The following is a 16,903-nucleotide window of genomic DNA, read 5'->3' on the forward strand; positions in this document are numbered from 1 at the left end:
TTTATATGCAACCTGAAAACTCAGTGCAATGCATAATTTGGAGTGATTTATGACAGCTCCGTTCAGAGAAAGACTATTTGGTACACATAATTCCAGGTCTAGAGAAGCTGTCAGTATCCTATATTCTAGCTTCTTGCAAACAGTGGCACCAAACAAGACTAAAATGGCGGTATCAATGTAAATAGCTGGATTTACAGTACATCTTCCAGAAGATTGCCAGCCTCCATTAAACAACTTCGGCTGATGGAAATGTCCCAGGGAGAAGTTATTCTCACAGGTTCAGAACAGCCCTTTTAACATGAATGGTTTATTTTAACTTCATCCAGATAACAAGAGGAAAGCAAATAAATAAATACCTTTGGTTAGAGAAACTGTTTATGAGATTCTGCACTGCCCCTCAAGATAAGCCAGGCAGTCTTCCAGGCCCTGACTCATCTCTGTGCCCCTTTTCTTTCAGATTCTTTCCTCTCATCACTGTTGTGAGCATTCAAACAGCACTTTAACTTTCCATTTACTGCCTGGGTTCTTTGTGGTTAAAGCACCCAGAGAGGTCACAGCCAGTTTGGCTGTAAGGATCACCCTGGGATTTCAGAGTCTGTTTTTCCTGGTACAGCTGCCCTGCAACACACAAAGCGCTACAGTCTCAATCTACCACTGATGCATTTCACTGCCACTCAATGTTTTGATTATTGCTTCGTATTTCACACTTCTTTGATATTTTATCTATTTTTACGTCCACAGTAATTGCTATAAATTCAAAACTACTTTGCATTTATCTTTTTAGAGCAGTTACCACAAAAGCAATTTTTTTTCAGAAATTCCTAAAAAGAGGGAATAACATTAAAAAATTAAAAATCGATATTTTAAGAAGGTGGCAGCATGAGCAGTATGGAAATAGGTATTCTACATAATCTAAAGGAGGTCTTTAGAGGTCATGAAAGAAAAAATGCTGTAAACATTAGATGAAAGAACTTGTTCAAGTTCCTCACTCCTTCATAAGTCTATGTTCATGTGAACAATTCCCAGCATTGTTCTGTCTCAGTTTCTCGCACAGGAGGAATAAAAACATTGCAATACTTATTAACTCACACAGCCCTACTAAAAATACTTGTGTTTTAGGTGCAAAAATACTACAGCAGTAGGTAGAGCAACAAACATGCCACATCTAGTTATTAAGAAATATCCACTCGGAAGCTCTTACTATACAACAGCGTATTTTATTACTAACAAATACAGTAATAACAAAAGTACTGAACATGTGTATAAAGTTACCCAGTTACAAACAGAACTAAAAAAATGAAGGGTATTTAGTCTGCCTTTTCACAGGAGATTTTTCATATCTTTCTTACTCTCCACTCAGTAGCAAGAATTCTGTGTACTTTTAATGGGAAAATTCTAAAAGAATGAGCATATCCCATTGAAGGCAATAAATTACAAATTACTAAAATGCAGATACTGTAATATAAAGAAATTTCAGTTTTAATGCATGATGGATAAAACAAACAACTTTGGTTTATCAGAACCGTTGTTCCTGCTGTTCCAGCATTTACATGTCCTTTGTACCATGCAATTTTCATTGTTCAATGCATCACCACGAATGCTGCCCCAACTCACAGTAAATTTCTGCATAATATCGAAACATTGAGAAATATTCCTAATAGTGGTCAAATGCAAGATGCTGGACAGTCTTACAAAATGCATTGACATTTAGGTTTAGAAAACAGCAAAATCTGTCTCCAAATTATCTCAAGTAATAAATCCCATTGGCTCTTAAAAAATCTTGATGCAAATGAAGTCAGACAATGAAACTGTTACCCACATCAGCAGTATTTGCTCTTGAGAACCACCTAGTATAAGAAAGGCTATATGTATTAAGGCCTTTTTGATTTAGAGAAAATATATTGCTGTAGCATAATAGAAAATCAGGCTTTGTAGGAAAAATATTAAGGCTGTCTTCTCAGTAAACAGACTGTTAAAGAAGTCTGCATACTTATAACTCAACAGTTATTTGCAGCAGTTATCTGCAAGATATTTCTCTATAGCATTTTAAAAAAAATGAAGTTACTCACATAGAAACAGCATGAGAAGAGCTTTCGCTGCAGCTCAGGACAAAAGCCCAAAGTCTGTACGTCAGACTGTGCCCACCGAGCCCAGGAGTCTGAGGCATTTCCTTTGGCACCATGCCCTGGAACACCACACCAGGAGAGGCTCCAAGAGGCATTTTTCTGAGACAGTGCTGCGTTTTCTGCATCATCCCTGCAGCAGGACACATCCCTGTAACAGGACCCATCTCACCCCAAATATCAGTGCATGTTATGGATAAAGGTCCAACCCGCTTTTCTCAGAACTGCGTCACGGTGGCTGATCACCAGGGGACTGCTGGCTTCAGTAACACCCTAAGGAAAGCACATGAACTTTCCCAAGTTTGTACAATACATACAAAACAGTAGTTCTAAAGATTGACCTTATGCAGTCACTTATTTACAAAATTCATTTTACTGTACAAAATAAATTGCTGTAATTCCAGATTCCCTTTCATATTCAGTGTACAAGCTACCATAAACCAGTGCTATAATTGATACAGCATGATACATAATTCAGAGAGTATTTAGAAATTTGTGTATCACTTATTTAAGTGATACCGTGGTTTAAGAGACAGTAAAAAAGAGAAAAAATTAACAAGTTTTGAAAAATATCAGAGGCAGATGGAATTTTATACCTTGAGAAGTAACAGTGCTTTCTAAGCATTATTTTAATGCGATTCATTACAAAGTGTTCTTTATATAGGGAATAATATTAGTCTCTCATATTTTTCTTACATTATTGCCATGTCCTACAGAACTTCAATTTCCATTAGTCCTGGATAGGATTAAATACAGTACATTATGGCTAACGAAACATACATTTTTTAAGTGCAAAGCAGGATATGTGTGTTTTTTAATAAGGCACAGAATATCCATTATTTCCAGTGTAACAAAGAATTCATGTCAGTTTTATACAATGCAAATGTTCATACAAATTTTCAATCTTTCAGGGATTAGAACTGTTTCCTGAATCCAACTCTCTCCTCGTGTCTGAAGCTGAATAGACGAGTAGTGATACGGAAGGTGACTGTGAGACATCAGGTATTTGGGAACAGCTCCTTTGTAGTGAAGGAGATTCACTAAAATCATTTTTAGGAGTTATTCTGTAAGTAATGAAAAATAAAACACAGAGAGTCAATTTTAAGCACAGTTTAATTTCCATTACACTGGGAAAAAAAATTGAGTAGAGAAATTGTAATGTATCTTCAGCTGAATTCTTTTCAGAAGAATGCAATACAGTTCTGTACACTTTTCCAAGCCTACGGTCACCATCGTTCTTTTTCAGACCCGTCACCTCTCAAAGTGATTGCAGTGCAGTCACAGTTTTCTTGAGAGTCACTGTTCAACAAGGCAAGAATATCCTACAAGCTGAAGCTCCAGCACACAGCGCTTAAAAGGAAAAGAAGAATCCTACAAAAATACAAAACAGCCCATATGCTAAAGATACATGGCCACAGTCTGCAAGTTCTCTTGACAGCTACTGAGGGTCAGCTGCATACTGAGAGAACCCTGATTCTTCACAGAGAAGGAACAGAAAACTAACAAAAGTAGTGGTAATACATATAAACAAAGAAAAGATTGAGTTCGGGAGCCTTACCTTCCTTCAGCTACTCTCTTCATACTCTCAGCCAAGCTACTCATATGACATGTGCTATCTGCTTTGTTTCTCCTTTCCACCTGATCCATGGTCAATTTAGAACCGTGTAACATTTGATCTCCGCTGTTTTCACCTTCCTCAACTCTTCGGGCTGATGCTCCGTCTGCCTCTATCTCTTTCTCAGATGTCTCTGGAGAGGTTTTAATTTCTGCCACAGTTTCTTGGCTTAAGTAATCATGATTAGTGATGGCTACTGCAGAAGTTCCATGATTTGTTGTACCACCTGTACTGGTCCCCATTGACTTTGAAATTACTTTCAGTCTGTGTGAAGTTGACTTGTAGTGCTTCTTTTTATGTTTAACTTTGGAATTGTGCCTCAAGAAAAATTCACATGATTCTTGCAGCACTCTTCGACTCTCACTGATTGGACTGAAAGGAGTACAAGCACATAATTGAACAAAGAGGATAACCTTAGCTATAATATAATAAAGACTAGTACACAAAACCCTGAAAGAACAGCAACCAATGATGCAGCCTGAGATGGATGTTAATGAACACAGGGAAAAGAATTATATGTGAAAAGAGGAGAAAAAATCATAATGGCTCCAAAGGAATTGTCTGTGGAACAAATAAATAAAGCAGATTTCTACATTTTGTACTTCTGCAAATAGGTCCAATGACTAAAGTAGATTAATGATCTACTAGAGAGAAAAGAAGGATTAGCTCATAAGCAGCTGCATTACTAAGTTAACTTTATATAGTCAACCTCCTTCAACTGAAGAAAGGTAAGCATTATAAAAATGACTTCATTATTTTTAAATCCTTGTAGCTAAAAGCAATTAACATCTGAAACACAACAAAAAATTATACAGGAAATGGAAAAAAAGGGGAGAGGGAAAGGAAGCTACAAATTCACCATCGAGGAATGTAGATGTAAAATAAAAAGAGCTTAGAGACTACTGCCTTGGGAAATCCAAAGAAACAAAATTATCTAAAACCACAGTATAATTAATAAGTAACAGATAATCTGAAAAGAAATAATCAAGGCATAGAAAAGAATTGAAAAAATGACAACTACAAGAAATTGAGACAAAATTTATAAGCTGTTTAAATCCATAGATACAAATTTGCTAAAATTAGACAATAAAACTGAATTCTTCTGTTTCATTAAAAAAAAAAAAGTGAGACTAGATTAATGCAATAAAAGTGATACTAAGGAGGGTTCAATGAATATTAATTTTAAAATAAGACAAGCCTGGCAGAGGAGGAGAAAGGATATTATTATTGCATGACAGTAAACATAGTGTCTGTACTGTGTCAAATGAAGTGGTCACAACACACGAAAAGGACTAAACTGCTGGCTGAAATTATCTTCCCTCCTTCAGCTGGAAACCAGAGATGTATTAGCCAATGCTAAAACAGCAACACACCTTCTGCTCTACAAGAAAGAAATCAGCAGAGGAAAATATTTTCTGTATTCTGAGAATGTTGCCAAAAAGTCACTGCATATGTAAAACTTCCCCAGACTCCAATGGACTTCTGCTGATGCCCAAAGCAGGATTTAGGGTCTGAGGACAATATTTTGATTACCTGAGCTATATATAAAGAAACATGTCTGAAAGCCAAATTTAGGTATACACTTTAAAAAACAGAGAAAAAAAATTTCTTACTCTCTTTTGCGGTTTCTGTTGAAGAAATTGGCCCATTCGGAACAGGTCTTTTTACTTCCCACCCAGAACACTGGAGATATGCCAACAATTAATGTTAGCAAATATTTCATCAGAAACAAAAATATTTCCGGTCTTGCTAGTGCCTTTGCCTAGAAGATACCAAAGTTTAATAAATGTAAAGAAGAAAATATACTTGTTGATTTTTTTAAATGAGGAAAACAAATTTCTCAAATGAGAGACTTTCTCCTTATGACTGTTGTTCTTTGTTGAGGCTTGTACAGCGGACAAACATCAGACATGTAGAGTCAAGTCAGGTGTGGTTCAGCTGAATATATACACAGAAGAGATCTGTCGGAAGGAAATGTTTTTCTTCTAAATTGAAAGGAAAGATAATTTGGGGAGTAATAGTATTAGTAAACATGTTCTCCAGAGGTAAGTGTCAAAGATTGATCCCTTCAACTTAAAAGAAACAGCAAGTGGCTCACAGAATCACAGAATGGTTTGGGTTGGAAGGGACCTTAAAGATCATCAAGTTCCACCCCAGCTGCCACAGGCAGGGACACTTCCCAGTAGATCAAGTTGATCAAAGCCCCATCCAGCCTAGCCTTGAACACTTCCAGGGATGAGGTGTCCGTAACTTCTCTGAGAAACCTGTTTCAGTGCCTCTCCACCTTTAAAGCAAAGGATTTCTTCCTAATATCTAATCTAAACTTACTCACTTTTCAGTTCAAAGCTATTCCCCCTTGTCCTGTTACTACATGCCCTTGTAGAAAGTCTCTCTTCCTCTTTCTTGTAGGCTCCCTTCAGGTACTGGAAGGATTAGTTGGGAGTTAATCTGATTAGACAGCATCTTCAAGGAGCCACAGAGAACTACACAGTAGCTTTCTGTTTATTGCAAAATTAATCCACCTATTTGCAGAACTGTATCATAGGAGCTGAGACATTTAACTCAGTGAGAGATCATTATCTTCTGCTCTCATGCTGCAAATTTAATTTATGCTACTTGTCTCATCTGCCAGACCCATCTATGAAAGTCACTATTTTTGTTGGCCAGGTAACATTAGCTACTTCAGTTTGTTTTCATTTGGTTTTCATCTGGCAAAAGTAACAAAAGTCTACAAGCCAGCTCAGGTAAATGAAGGCCAAGCACTTTAAGCTATTCCACAATTAGCACACACTGTCTCTTATAGGGACAGATCCCATAGAGTAGATCTTTGTGCAATATTTAATGTTGCTATTTCTTCCTTCCAATGGGCTAATTAGAGGCTAAAAACACATGCTTTGTGTTATTATGCCAAGCTGTTACAGTCAAGCACTACAAAACAAGTTTCTTGATTTTTTTTTTAAAGCATAAAAGTCTTGTTTTCAAACTTGTATATTCCAAAGCATTTAGGTTTATACAGAGCTCAGAATAAAACCCACTGAAGCCAAAATACACTTGCTAATAATTGGAAGCCAAAATAATTGTCTTGTCTGTGACCTGTGCTATTCTCAGCCTACACTGACTTAAATCCAGAGGATAGTAAGTAATGTTTAAGAACGTAAAGAGATCAATCTTTATCATTCCATAATGCCTATGGTTTATTCCTCATTTTTAATGATAGTTTATTGCAGCAAAAACATAGATGGGAACTGTGATGCAATGAAAGATGACATGAGACACTTGTATTTCTCTTGATGACCTTGTCTTCTTATATATTCGTTCTTAAATGGAAAGAAACAATACCTGTAAGTATGTAACACTCCCTGAAACTGCAACAGATTTAATGAACATAGGCAGATTTAATTTAAAAGTCTTTCCAAGGAAGTTTGATTTTAAGAGGCAAATGTTAAATACAACCACCTCCACAATTTTAAGTGTGGTTGAGGTTTTTTTTCCTTATTTGCTTTCTTTTTTTGGTTGGTTCCTTAATAAAGAATTCCTCACATTTCTGAAAATCAGCCTGCAAATGACAGCTATTGTGGAAAAAATCTATTGGAAATTTGTTCTGTAATTTCAAGTGGTTTACACTTCCACACTTTAAAGAAAAGAAAAAAGTGATTTTAAATCTGTGGTTATAGGCAGCATTTAAAATCCATTTTACTCCCAATTTTCAAAAATCATTGTTTCAGCTTCGACTGAAATTGATGAAAATTCAACTTACGCAGTTTGATACTGAACTTGGCACCCAAGTACTAAGCAAATACTTTTAGAAACAAATATTGGGGAGAATGACCCTCCTCCATCACAATTTGTAACATGAAGTTCAAATACCATAAAAAAGTTATATATTCTGTTAGAGCTGCAAGTTGGAATTTAATTGTTGAATGCTACCAACTAGATTAAAATTTTAAAAGCAAAAGTAACATTCCACTGATTTTGACTTACAGAGGAATTAATCACTCCATGATTTTGAACTGATTACTTTACATGAAAATAATTTACTCATTGCATGGCAGATATGCATAAGGGGTTTTGCTAATTAACGTTATAGTATTATTTATAAAGGAAAATGTTACTTGCCTGATAAGGACAAGGAATATGGTACTGGTCACAGTGGTCAAACACCCAAGTAGTTTCCCAGATTTTCCGGTTCACCAGTTCATAAACGTAACATCCAAGAAGTGCCACGAGTGGCACCAAGTACAAACCACTAAAAACTCCAATTCGGATCATGAATTTCTTGAGCTTCTCCTGGTTCCTGCCATCATGCTGAATGACCTGCCGCACGTGGTTTAGAGAAATAATGCCAGCTAAAAGGAGAGAGAGACCAAAAAAAACACAAAGGCACAACGGCAAAAGCACGAAGTACAGAGAGGCGTCCAGGTCATAGAGACCCACAAAACAAACTCCACTGATATTGTCCCCTTCAACTTTGTTCATTGCAAGGAGCATAATGGTTAGAAAACCAGGTATTCCCCAGGCGACTGCATGGAACCACATGGCCTTTTGTGCAATAGCTTCACAGCTCCATTTTCTTCCTGCTGCAAGGAACCAAGTGATTGTCAGAATCACCCACCAGATAGTTCCTGCCATAGTGAAAAAGTACAAAACCATGAAAAGGACAGTACAGGCTTTGTTTTGGGAGCCAAGAACAACCGTTTCACCAATTTCTAACTTATCATCTGCCTCATTACAGGCAGTTCTGTTCCCAAGTAAAAATCCAATAAAGTACATTAGAGAGACTATGCTGTAACAGACAGAGTAATATATGATTGGTCTCTCTGGGTACCTAAACCTTTTAACATCAATCAGAAAAGTCAGGAACGTGAAAAGTGTAGCACAAAGACAAAAGATTGAAACTATTCCAATGAAGCTTTTTGCCACATCCAATTCATAATTTTTGAAGTACATATTGGGACATGGGGGTGCACACTGATCAATTCCTAGAAACTTGTAGCCTTGTCCATTGCTAGTGTGTAGGTGCCGGGGACACCAGAATCCATAATCCCTTCGGATCTGGCTTGGGGTCTTCTGGGTTCCATGAATGTTTGTAGTTACAGCAGCAGTGGCAGGAACAGTCTCATCACAATTGATTAGTCTAAATAAATAAACAGAAGAGAAAATATCTCAATAGTCCTCATTCTCAACTAGAACTACTTCTTAGAAATATGAGAAAAATCTGATCCTAAGCACTGTTAAAATCTTATAGATAATGCAAATATGCATTATATGAAAAAAAATCAGATGGCATTATAAAAGCCAAACTTCAAATATCTGCATTTTAGAAGATTTCAAATGTGTTTATTTAACTGTTGCTCTCCTGCTGTTGTTTTACAGTTTACGAAATACGACTCCAATTGCAACCATTCTACAATTTAAGATTCTACTAAACTTTTACATGTGTACATAAAATATTTACAGCAGTTTTTTCTTTAAATTTCGAACACAGAGTGTTGAAGACAGCAAAAAATCTTGTCCAAATGCGAGCTTCAATTAAGGAAGAAGACTGACATCACAACTGATGACTAGCACATGATTAATACAATTTTTTGTGCTGTACTGCTATTCATTGTCAACAACAATAAACTACCTAACTGAAAAAAAAGCACAGGCAGAAAATACAAGCACTGTAAAAAAATTATTAATATCTTAGCAATTTTCTAGCTGTACGATGTTCATTGAAAAATTGCTCAAGATTGAATTGTTTAAGGTTTTAATTGGAAACAAGATGCAATTTTATGTAGGTAATACCATATTTGCAGTGCTGGATGTATCTTCAAACAAGATTATATAACTCAAGCAAGTAAGGATTTACTCAAAATGGGATTTATGTTCATATGCATTCCAAGTTTATGTTTAAAAGGAACAAGTTCTGCATTCTAGCTTTTAAAGTAAAATTCTGTTATCTCAACAGTCTTTGTCAAACATTATTACAAGAGTCCCTCAATTCAGTATCCAAGCTCAGCTCAAGCTAAAAACTCCTTCAGTTCTCTGTTTTACTGCATTATCATGCTGTCCAAGTAAATCCAGACTAATTGTTAAGAAAACCGATTCTATGGCAGATTCTTTCATTAACCACAGTCTGGAGCAGTACATGTGGAAACTTCATGTGAAGAGTGAACTTCATTTAAGCATTGTCTTAATTGGCTTCATGTATGTCTGTAAGAATACAGAAGTGTGAACCTCAGTATTCCAGTTACTGCCCATGCCCACGCCAGCTCCTCTTCCATAGGCTCCAGCAGCAGGATCTCTGCTGCTCTAAGAACATCCTGGACTTCTCAGAACATGGACATGGACTTTTCAGTACTGGCTACCAGAGGTATCACTTCACATATGAACAGGAAAGGTTCATTTTCAGTAAATGCTAGCAGTAATAAAATAATTTAGAGCTGTACTAAATCCTGAAAAAAAGATAATTTGGTTTAAAATGTCATTTAAAGATATATTGAATAATAGGATTCACTTGTAATTGTCCTATTTTTTCAAAACAATCCTTGAAGATAGTTGCTGTGCTGAGGGACACTATTGTTGCATAGAACCTCACAGAAGATGGGAGAAGTTAATGCCTTCTTGTTGTAAAACCCTACAACTTCTGTTTTTCTGCATGGGGAATGGCATTAATGCCACTTGTCATATTCACTCCAATAGTGATTTCTATCAGAGGCCATGCACAGGACTACTGTCCCAGCTCTCCCTCAGCCTTATCACAGATTAGCAACCGCATGTGAATTAGAAAAATTATTTGAGTTTCCAGTCTCTGCTCCTTTCCTGTACCTCTTGACCTGATGTGTGTTAACAAACAAACAACAACAAAAAATCTGGCCTTAGTAATTTATAAATATCCACAGCTGGAGGTCAGAATCTCAAGAAGATTGCACTGGAGTGCTTCCAGTAGTTTCCACTTAAAATATATAGACATCTTTTCCCCAAATGAAGTATTAACTGTCCTTTATCTGAAACAGGAAACACTTTTGAGGAAAAGGTGACATTTCAAACAAGAGAGTTGGCAGGCAGTACAGGAAAAGCAACACAAGACTAGGTTTGCACATTTAAGCAGTTAGGAGCAAGATATGGTTTCTACTATTTAATGTTCTGTGTCTGTTCAAATACAGAATATTCTATATTTCATTATCTTACGATGATTACTTCTAAAACCCCTAGTATAGTAAGCATGATCATCCCTAGTTTAGAGATCAGATACCAAAGCGAAATCTATGCTGTAACATATAATATTTAAAACTTCTGGAAATTTATAGTAAAAAAGCTATTGCAGAGATCTGATTATTGAAAAGATCTGCTGCAGAAAATGCAGGTGATCATGTGAATAACAAAAAAGTTTTAATACAGAAATGGTCCCATGCATAAGCACTGCAGGGTCAGCATACTAAGGAAGTTACAGCTAGGTGGTATTTAACATTCTGTCCCAGATTTTCAACTCAGTCTAGGTCAAATATGAAAATACCACTCCCACCACCTGTCAATATGAAAAATACCTGCTGCATTCCAGCTCTTCAGGCCATGCAATTCCAAAAGTGTCCATCAACTGCTTACAGTCCGAATACACTTTCTCACAGAGGCTTCGACAGGGGTGAATCACGTGAATCTGATCTAGGCAGGCAGGGACAAAGGCTCTGCACAGAAATGTGTGGACGTCTGGTGAACAGTGAAGATTCATAAGAATAAGAAAAGGCTACAGGGTAGAAAAAGGCTTTGGTTAGCAATTTTAAAAAGATAATTCAAAGCACCAAAACTAACTTTCATCATTAGGGCTCACATTTGATTCTATGTAGGTTTGAAAAGATACCAGAAAATAATGTTTGTTCAGCAGTTTTGAAAAAGCAAAACCCACTGGCCTGAGTGGCAAGAGGATCCATTAACACTTCAAGCCCAGCCCTTGCCCCAGGCTCTTGGAAAATCTCTGACTACCCAAACTTCATTTTTCCTATTTGACAACATTAGAAATCTGAAAGGTATTATGAATGTCCAACATATTTAAAAAATAGAGTAAAACACTGAGTTCCTTTGTACACCAGTCAGCTTCTAAACAAATGCCCTGAGGATTTTCAAGGTGTGTCTGTTCCTATAGTTTCTGTTAGATTACATTTTCACTCCTAAGTGGTGTGTTGTACTCATCTTCTCTCACTCTAAAGAAATTTGGGGTTTTCTTTGATTACTGAGAATCAAATATCATTATTTCTCATTTTTAAATATCTAATTTCAAATCTCGCTCAACATGACTGAGAATTTCTTTGCCTGTGTTACCAAGTACCAGGCAGTGAGTAATTGATGACTGTTCTCACTAGAGAATTCACAGAACGAAGTTTAACTTTTTCTGCTCAATTCATTCAATTGATTATTCATAGTCAGGCTTTTAAGTAAAAAAACCCAGCCTTTCCTTTCTACATTTTCCCAGCTTTATTATTTAGGGCAAATTTTTTTGGCCGAAGTACTACTGTGTGTGCAAATTTCAGACAAAGCAGGAGTTATCAGTCATTTTCGCAAGTGCTCTGCACTGATTTAAGCACAGCTTATGGAAGTGAGAGCTGCCACACTGACAGCATCACCAGGCACCCTCCTAATCCTACATGGGCCCAATGTCCACAGCATCGGGGCCCACAGGAGGGAGCAGAGGAGCTGGGGGGCTGTGGAAGCAGGGCCTCGCATGAGAGAGCACAGGCAGAAATAAAACTGAAGCAGCCAACCCTGTGTTGGTGACCTCTCGGTGACTGGGCACGGATACTCCATTCCAGACCAGGTAGGGCCACGAGGTGCCAGGCACTGCCAGGACACAAGGCACACACATGGTGTGACAACATCTGACCCACACAGAAGCACTGGGGTGGCAGGCAGGACGGATCAGTCCGCTCCAGCTCGCTCACCAGGCCTGCAAGGAGTCCCAGGGAAAAGGGAGGGAAGCAGAGCGCAGGGCAGCCCAGCTGGGGGGTGTGCTCGTGCGGGAAGGCTGCGATCCCGCTGCTGCTCCAGCCGGCCCTAAGCTCTGGATGCACTGCAGGGTGCTGCTCACCGCAGTGCCTGCCACACCAGGTACCCCCTCCTGCTCCAGCTTGTGAGACTGTAACAAGCTGATTTAAACACCACTGGGAGGGAACTAACCCATGGCTGAGGGTGAAATCCAGCTGCAGCATCACGTCAGCCTAAGTGCTTTTTAAGCTGTCTTTTTGTTTAAAGCTCTTGTATTTCAGGAATAAGGAACCTTCACACCACATGTAACTAGCAAAATTCATGCGTCAGGAAAGCGAAAACAGTATTTAACACACTGTGAAGTGTGATGTTAAACAGGGACACTGTATAGAATTTTCAAAGTAGGCCAAGCTTTAAGTAAGATTTTTATTTAGTAAGAATTTTTTTTAATTCTTTGCCACCAATATCTATGTCTTTCAAACATTCAACCAATGGCTGTAAAAGGAAGGATTAGATTCTGAGTTCAGAACAGCATCCTTACTTCTTTCAGCTTTTAAGTAACCCAAATAGATATATGTTTTTTTATTTATTTTTTTTATATATATATCCTTATCAAAGAGCAAGTCTTACTACTGAACATGCAGTTTAAAAGAGAAGACATTGATAAATAAATTTCCCTTACAAAATGGAATATGTACAACTCCTCAAGGGACTTTGGTAATAAATACAGGCATGTGTGGGGAGGAAGGAAGACGACAAGGCAGAGCAAAAATAACATAAAAGTGCTTTATGATAAACCAAAAAAATGTTGGCAGTACCCTTCAGAGCACTCCAGCTGTGTGCTGCATCTGCACATGCCATTACAACAGGCACACAGAAGTTCGATCCCCTCTCTGGATGCCTGCTCTGGAGCTGTCTTTGCTGGAATCCAAGATATGAGTATTTCATGACAGGGAGAGAAAGGCAGTTCTGGTATACTGTGTTCCAGTTCCCTAAATTAGATTATTTCCTAAAGGCTGCACAGCTTCAGATGAAAAAAGTAGTCAGGAGCTCACCCTAAATGAATTAAATTCCCTTTGCATAATTATGATTTTTCTTTTCTTCTCAGATGTTAATTTACATTTGCTCTGTTCTTCCTGGAACTTAGGATAAAGACAATAGCCTGGGTAGTCATATTCAATTGTTACAGAAATTGAGTTTACTTTTGACATTTTGACATACAAATTCTTGTAGAATTTGTCTTGATTGTTGTGAATTCTTCCTTCTTGTCCCCCATAGCTCATCTCACTTGATAAAATGTAAAATTAATTTTCTAGAGCAAGTTTTGGACTACCTGCCAAAAACTTTTTCAGCAACCTCATCTAGAAAAGTAAAGATTTAAAAAAATCTCAATATTTATATCAACGAAACCAACTTTACCTACAGAGGTATTTTACCAACTATTTTGATAAGCAACTCAACAGTTTTTAAATAGCATTTTCCGACATAGCTAATAAGGTTACATATTTCAAGCTTGCTCCTTTGATACAGAAAATTAACATAAAGAAAACTTCCAGTGAAGAAAGTCAGGACATAAAACCAACCTTTACTACTCCAGCAGAGTTTCTGTTATATGAAGCTACTTAAAAGCTGGAATATCACAAGAATCACAATATCTATAATGATACTGTATCTATATCTATAATATCTATAATAATACATATTAGAGGTAGATAATGAACAACAAGCAAAAATAAAATGTTTGCAAGAGTTTTACTAAAGCATGTTGTCATTGTCTAAACACTTGTTTAAAGAGCATATTTTATTTAAATGCAAAACCACCCTAACCGATAAATTGAAAAATGCAAATTTTTAGGAAGAATGCTATATTTAGCCTATAAAGCAATCAGAGTAGAATTCCAAAGACTTGGCTGCCAAGAGTAACTGTTCTTACAGGATTTATTTTATTTATTTCAGCTTGCTAAAAATATTTACCTTCTGACACTTGAAAGTATGAGCACAAGAGCAAGAAGTTTGATGTTCTGAAAACACAAGCTGTCCTCCCGAGTTAGACCATTCAGCTGGACACCTCATTCCACCCTGGCTGGTAGCAAGGGGCTTTGTAATAAGACAACCCGATATCTCCCCCAATTTCCTACAATCAAGGGTTTACGAAACAAGCTGCACGCTGTAACACAACCACTGTGTTGAAAAGACAGTGACAAACCTTTCTTCCTGAAACGCATCTTATCCCTTTTTCAATCACTTAAGCTTAAACCCTTTGTAAAATACTACAGCAGTGAGTTATCCTGCATAATTTAAGCCGGCATTGCTGAGCAAATACTGCATTTTATCTGTTTATTGTAACTTCTGGTTTTGCAGCCTAATGTGTGTTTTGACAAACAGCTAACAGATCGCACTACACTTTTTCCATGTCATTTTGTCCTCCTATTATCATTTATATATTTATATATTAGTATGGTAATGCTTTAAATTTTGATTTCTGTTCCTTTCATAACATACTTTGCCTTCTATTTGCCTTGACTACATTTGAACACTGACATCACATTTCCAGTGACAACAAAGACTGAGTGACAGTAACTGATAAAATATTGTGCCCACCCACTTGTATGGATAGTGGGTGTTATTTTCCCCCCATATTTATTACTCTGGGAGTTATTTTCCCCCACATTTATTACTCTGCATTTCCCTACCCTAAATCCCAGCTACCATTTTATTGTCTAGTTGCTTCTAGCACAAGATCTTTCTGCAATTCTTTCAACCCATTTTGTTTTCTCAGCAAATTTAGTATGCACCCTTCTTCTAGGTGCATTTATGAATTAGTTGGGTATCAGAGGTTTCAGTACAAGTAACTAAGGGCAACCACTCTAGTAAATTATTTGGTATAGCATGAAACTATCAGCTCAGGATTTAATATCTCTTATTGGGAAAAAACATTTATTTATTTATTTATTTCTACTTTTCTTCTTCTTATTTAGGCAGGCATTGGAAAACAAAGTCTCCAATGGGTTACCAGCAGAGTCTTAAAAAAACATAGGCTGTGACCAAGTTTTTGAAAACTGAAGTAATATATAATATACCATCTGAATTATCCCTTTCAACAAAAGTATGGAGTCCCTCGAAAAACTCTAATAGATTTTGCAGCCAATGAGTTTTCTCAACCAAAAAAACTCTACACAATGTAAAACTTTGCCTCAAGCACACACAAATGGGATTTGTAAAACACAGATTTATTTCAGCAACTGCCTACTTTTACCATTTAAGAACAGCAGAAGTGTTAGTGAATTGTGCCTGGAACTCTGCTAACAATGAGGTATTTTTAAATGTGGGCTTCATTTCCAGCTAGCCAAAATGGAAAAGTTTCCTCATAGAAAATAGTATGTCTGCATTTCCTGATGGACCATAAAAGCAAAATCTTACCAAAACCAAAGTATTTGCTCCTCCAGCTGCACAGTCTGGAAGCAAAAAGTAAAGTCAAGATCACAAGCTCACTGACAGTTAAGATCCAGTGGCTTCAAGGGCACTTCATGTGAACCATGGATGTCCCAGCCACGAACCACTTTTTACTCAAGTGGTTAGCTGGGTAAGCTGCATGCATGCACATGCTGGTGTCCTAAGCATCCAAGTCAGGGATTAAACTCAGAATCTTATACCATTATCCTCCTCTCTTCAGGAAGTTCAGGGTCTGCATGTGGCACAAACTCACAAAATTTGCTCTTCCAGGAAACTAAGGCACTTGGCATTTCAAGCATTAGCAACCACTGTCCTGTCATATGAAGAAGAGATGAAAATCTGCACATTGAGTGACAAGAATGTTAAAAATGTTAGAATGGAACCAGACTCTTCAAAAAACAGAAATGGAGCCTCACACAGCCAATATAAATCCTGAAATATAAATTCTTATCTTCTTGACAACAGGAAGCAAAACTCAGTAAATATAAGGCAAGCAAGAATACAGTGACAATCTTAAAAAAACAACACCACAAATAAAAAAAACCAAACCAACAAACTAATAGCAACTGTAGAGTGAAAGATGATGCAGTCTGTAACAGCAAGAGGGGCACTGCCTCAAGCAGTATCAGTGAAGAACTGAGGACTGCAGTGGGATGAAAACTTTCCACTAACAAAACATGAACACCTTACTAAGTCCTAGATTCCTTATGAGGTGTGTCTATGTTATATTTTCTCCAGCGGCAAAGCCAAGCTA

The 16,903-nt window shown here is 37.2% G+C and overlaps 1 protein-coding gene across 2 annotated transcripts in view; it reads right to left on the reverse strand.

The window, feature by feature from the left end:
* Window positions 1-1,197: 1,197 nt before the first annotated feature.
* The window catches only part of FZD6 (frizzled class receptor 6), a 29,522-nt gene continuing 13,816 nt past the window's right edge, over window positions 1,198-16,903 (reverse strand). For both annotated transcript variants that reach the window (XM_042036464.1, XM_042036465.1), the window contains exons 3-7: window positions 11,268-11,464; window positions 7,855-8,872; window positions 5,352-5,500; window positions 3,682-4,110; window positions 1,198-3,187 (exon numbers count right to left, since the gene is read on the reverse strand). In XM_042036464.1, the coding sequence (XP_041892398.1) occupies window positions 3,031-3,187; window positions 3,682-4,110; window positions 5,352-5,500; window positions 7,855-8,872; window positions 11,268-11,464 (1,950 nt within the window). In that variant the 3' untranslated portion in view covers window positions 1,198-3,030. The remainder of the gene's footprint in view (window positions 3,188-3,681; window positions 4,111-5,351; window positions 5,501-7,854; window positions 8,873-11,267; window positions 11,465-16,903) is intronic.

Source organism: Corvus kubaryi, unplaced genomic scaffold (assembly GCF_017639235.1).
Source record: "Corvus kubaryi isolate FWS band 111438036 unplaced genomic scaffold, C.kubaryi_AGA036_p1.0 37385, whole genome shotgun sequence".
Lineage (NCBI taxonomy): Eukaryota > Metazoa > Chordata > Aves > Passeriformes > Corvidae > Corvus > Corvus kubaryi.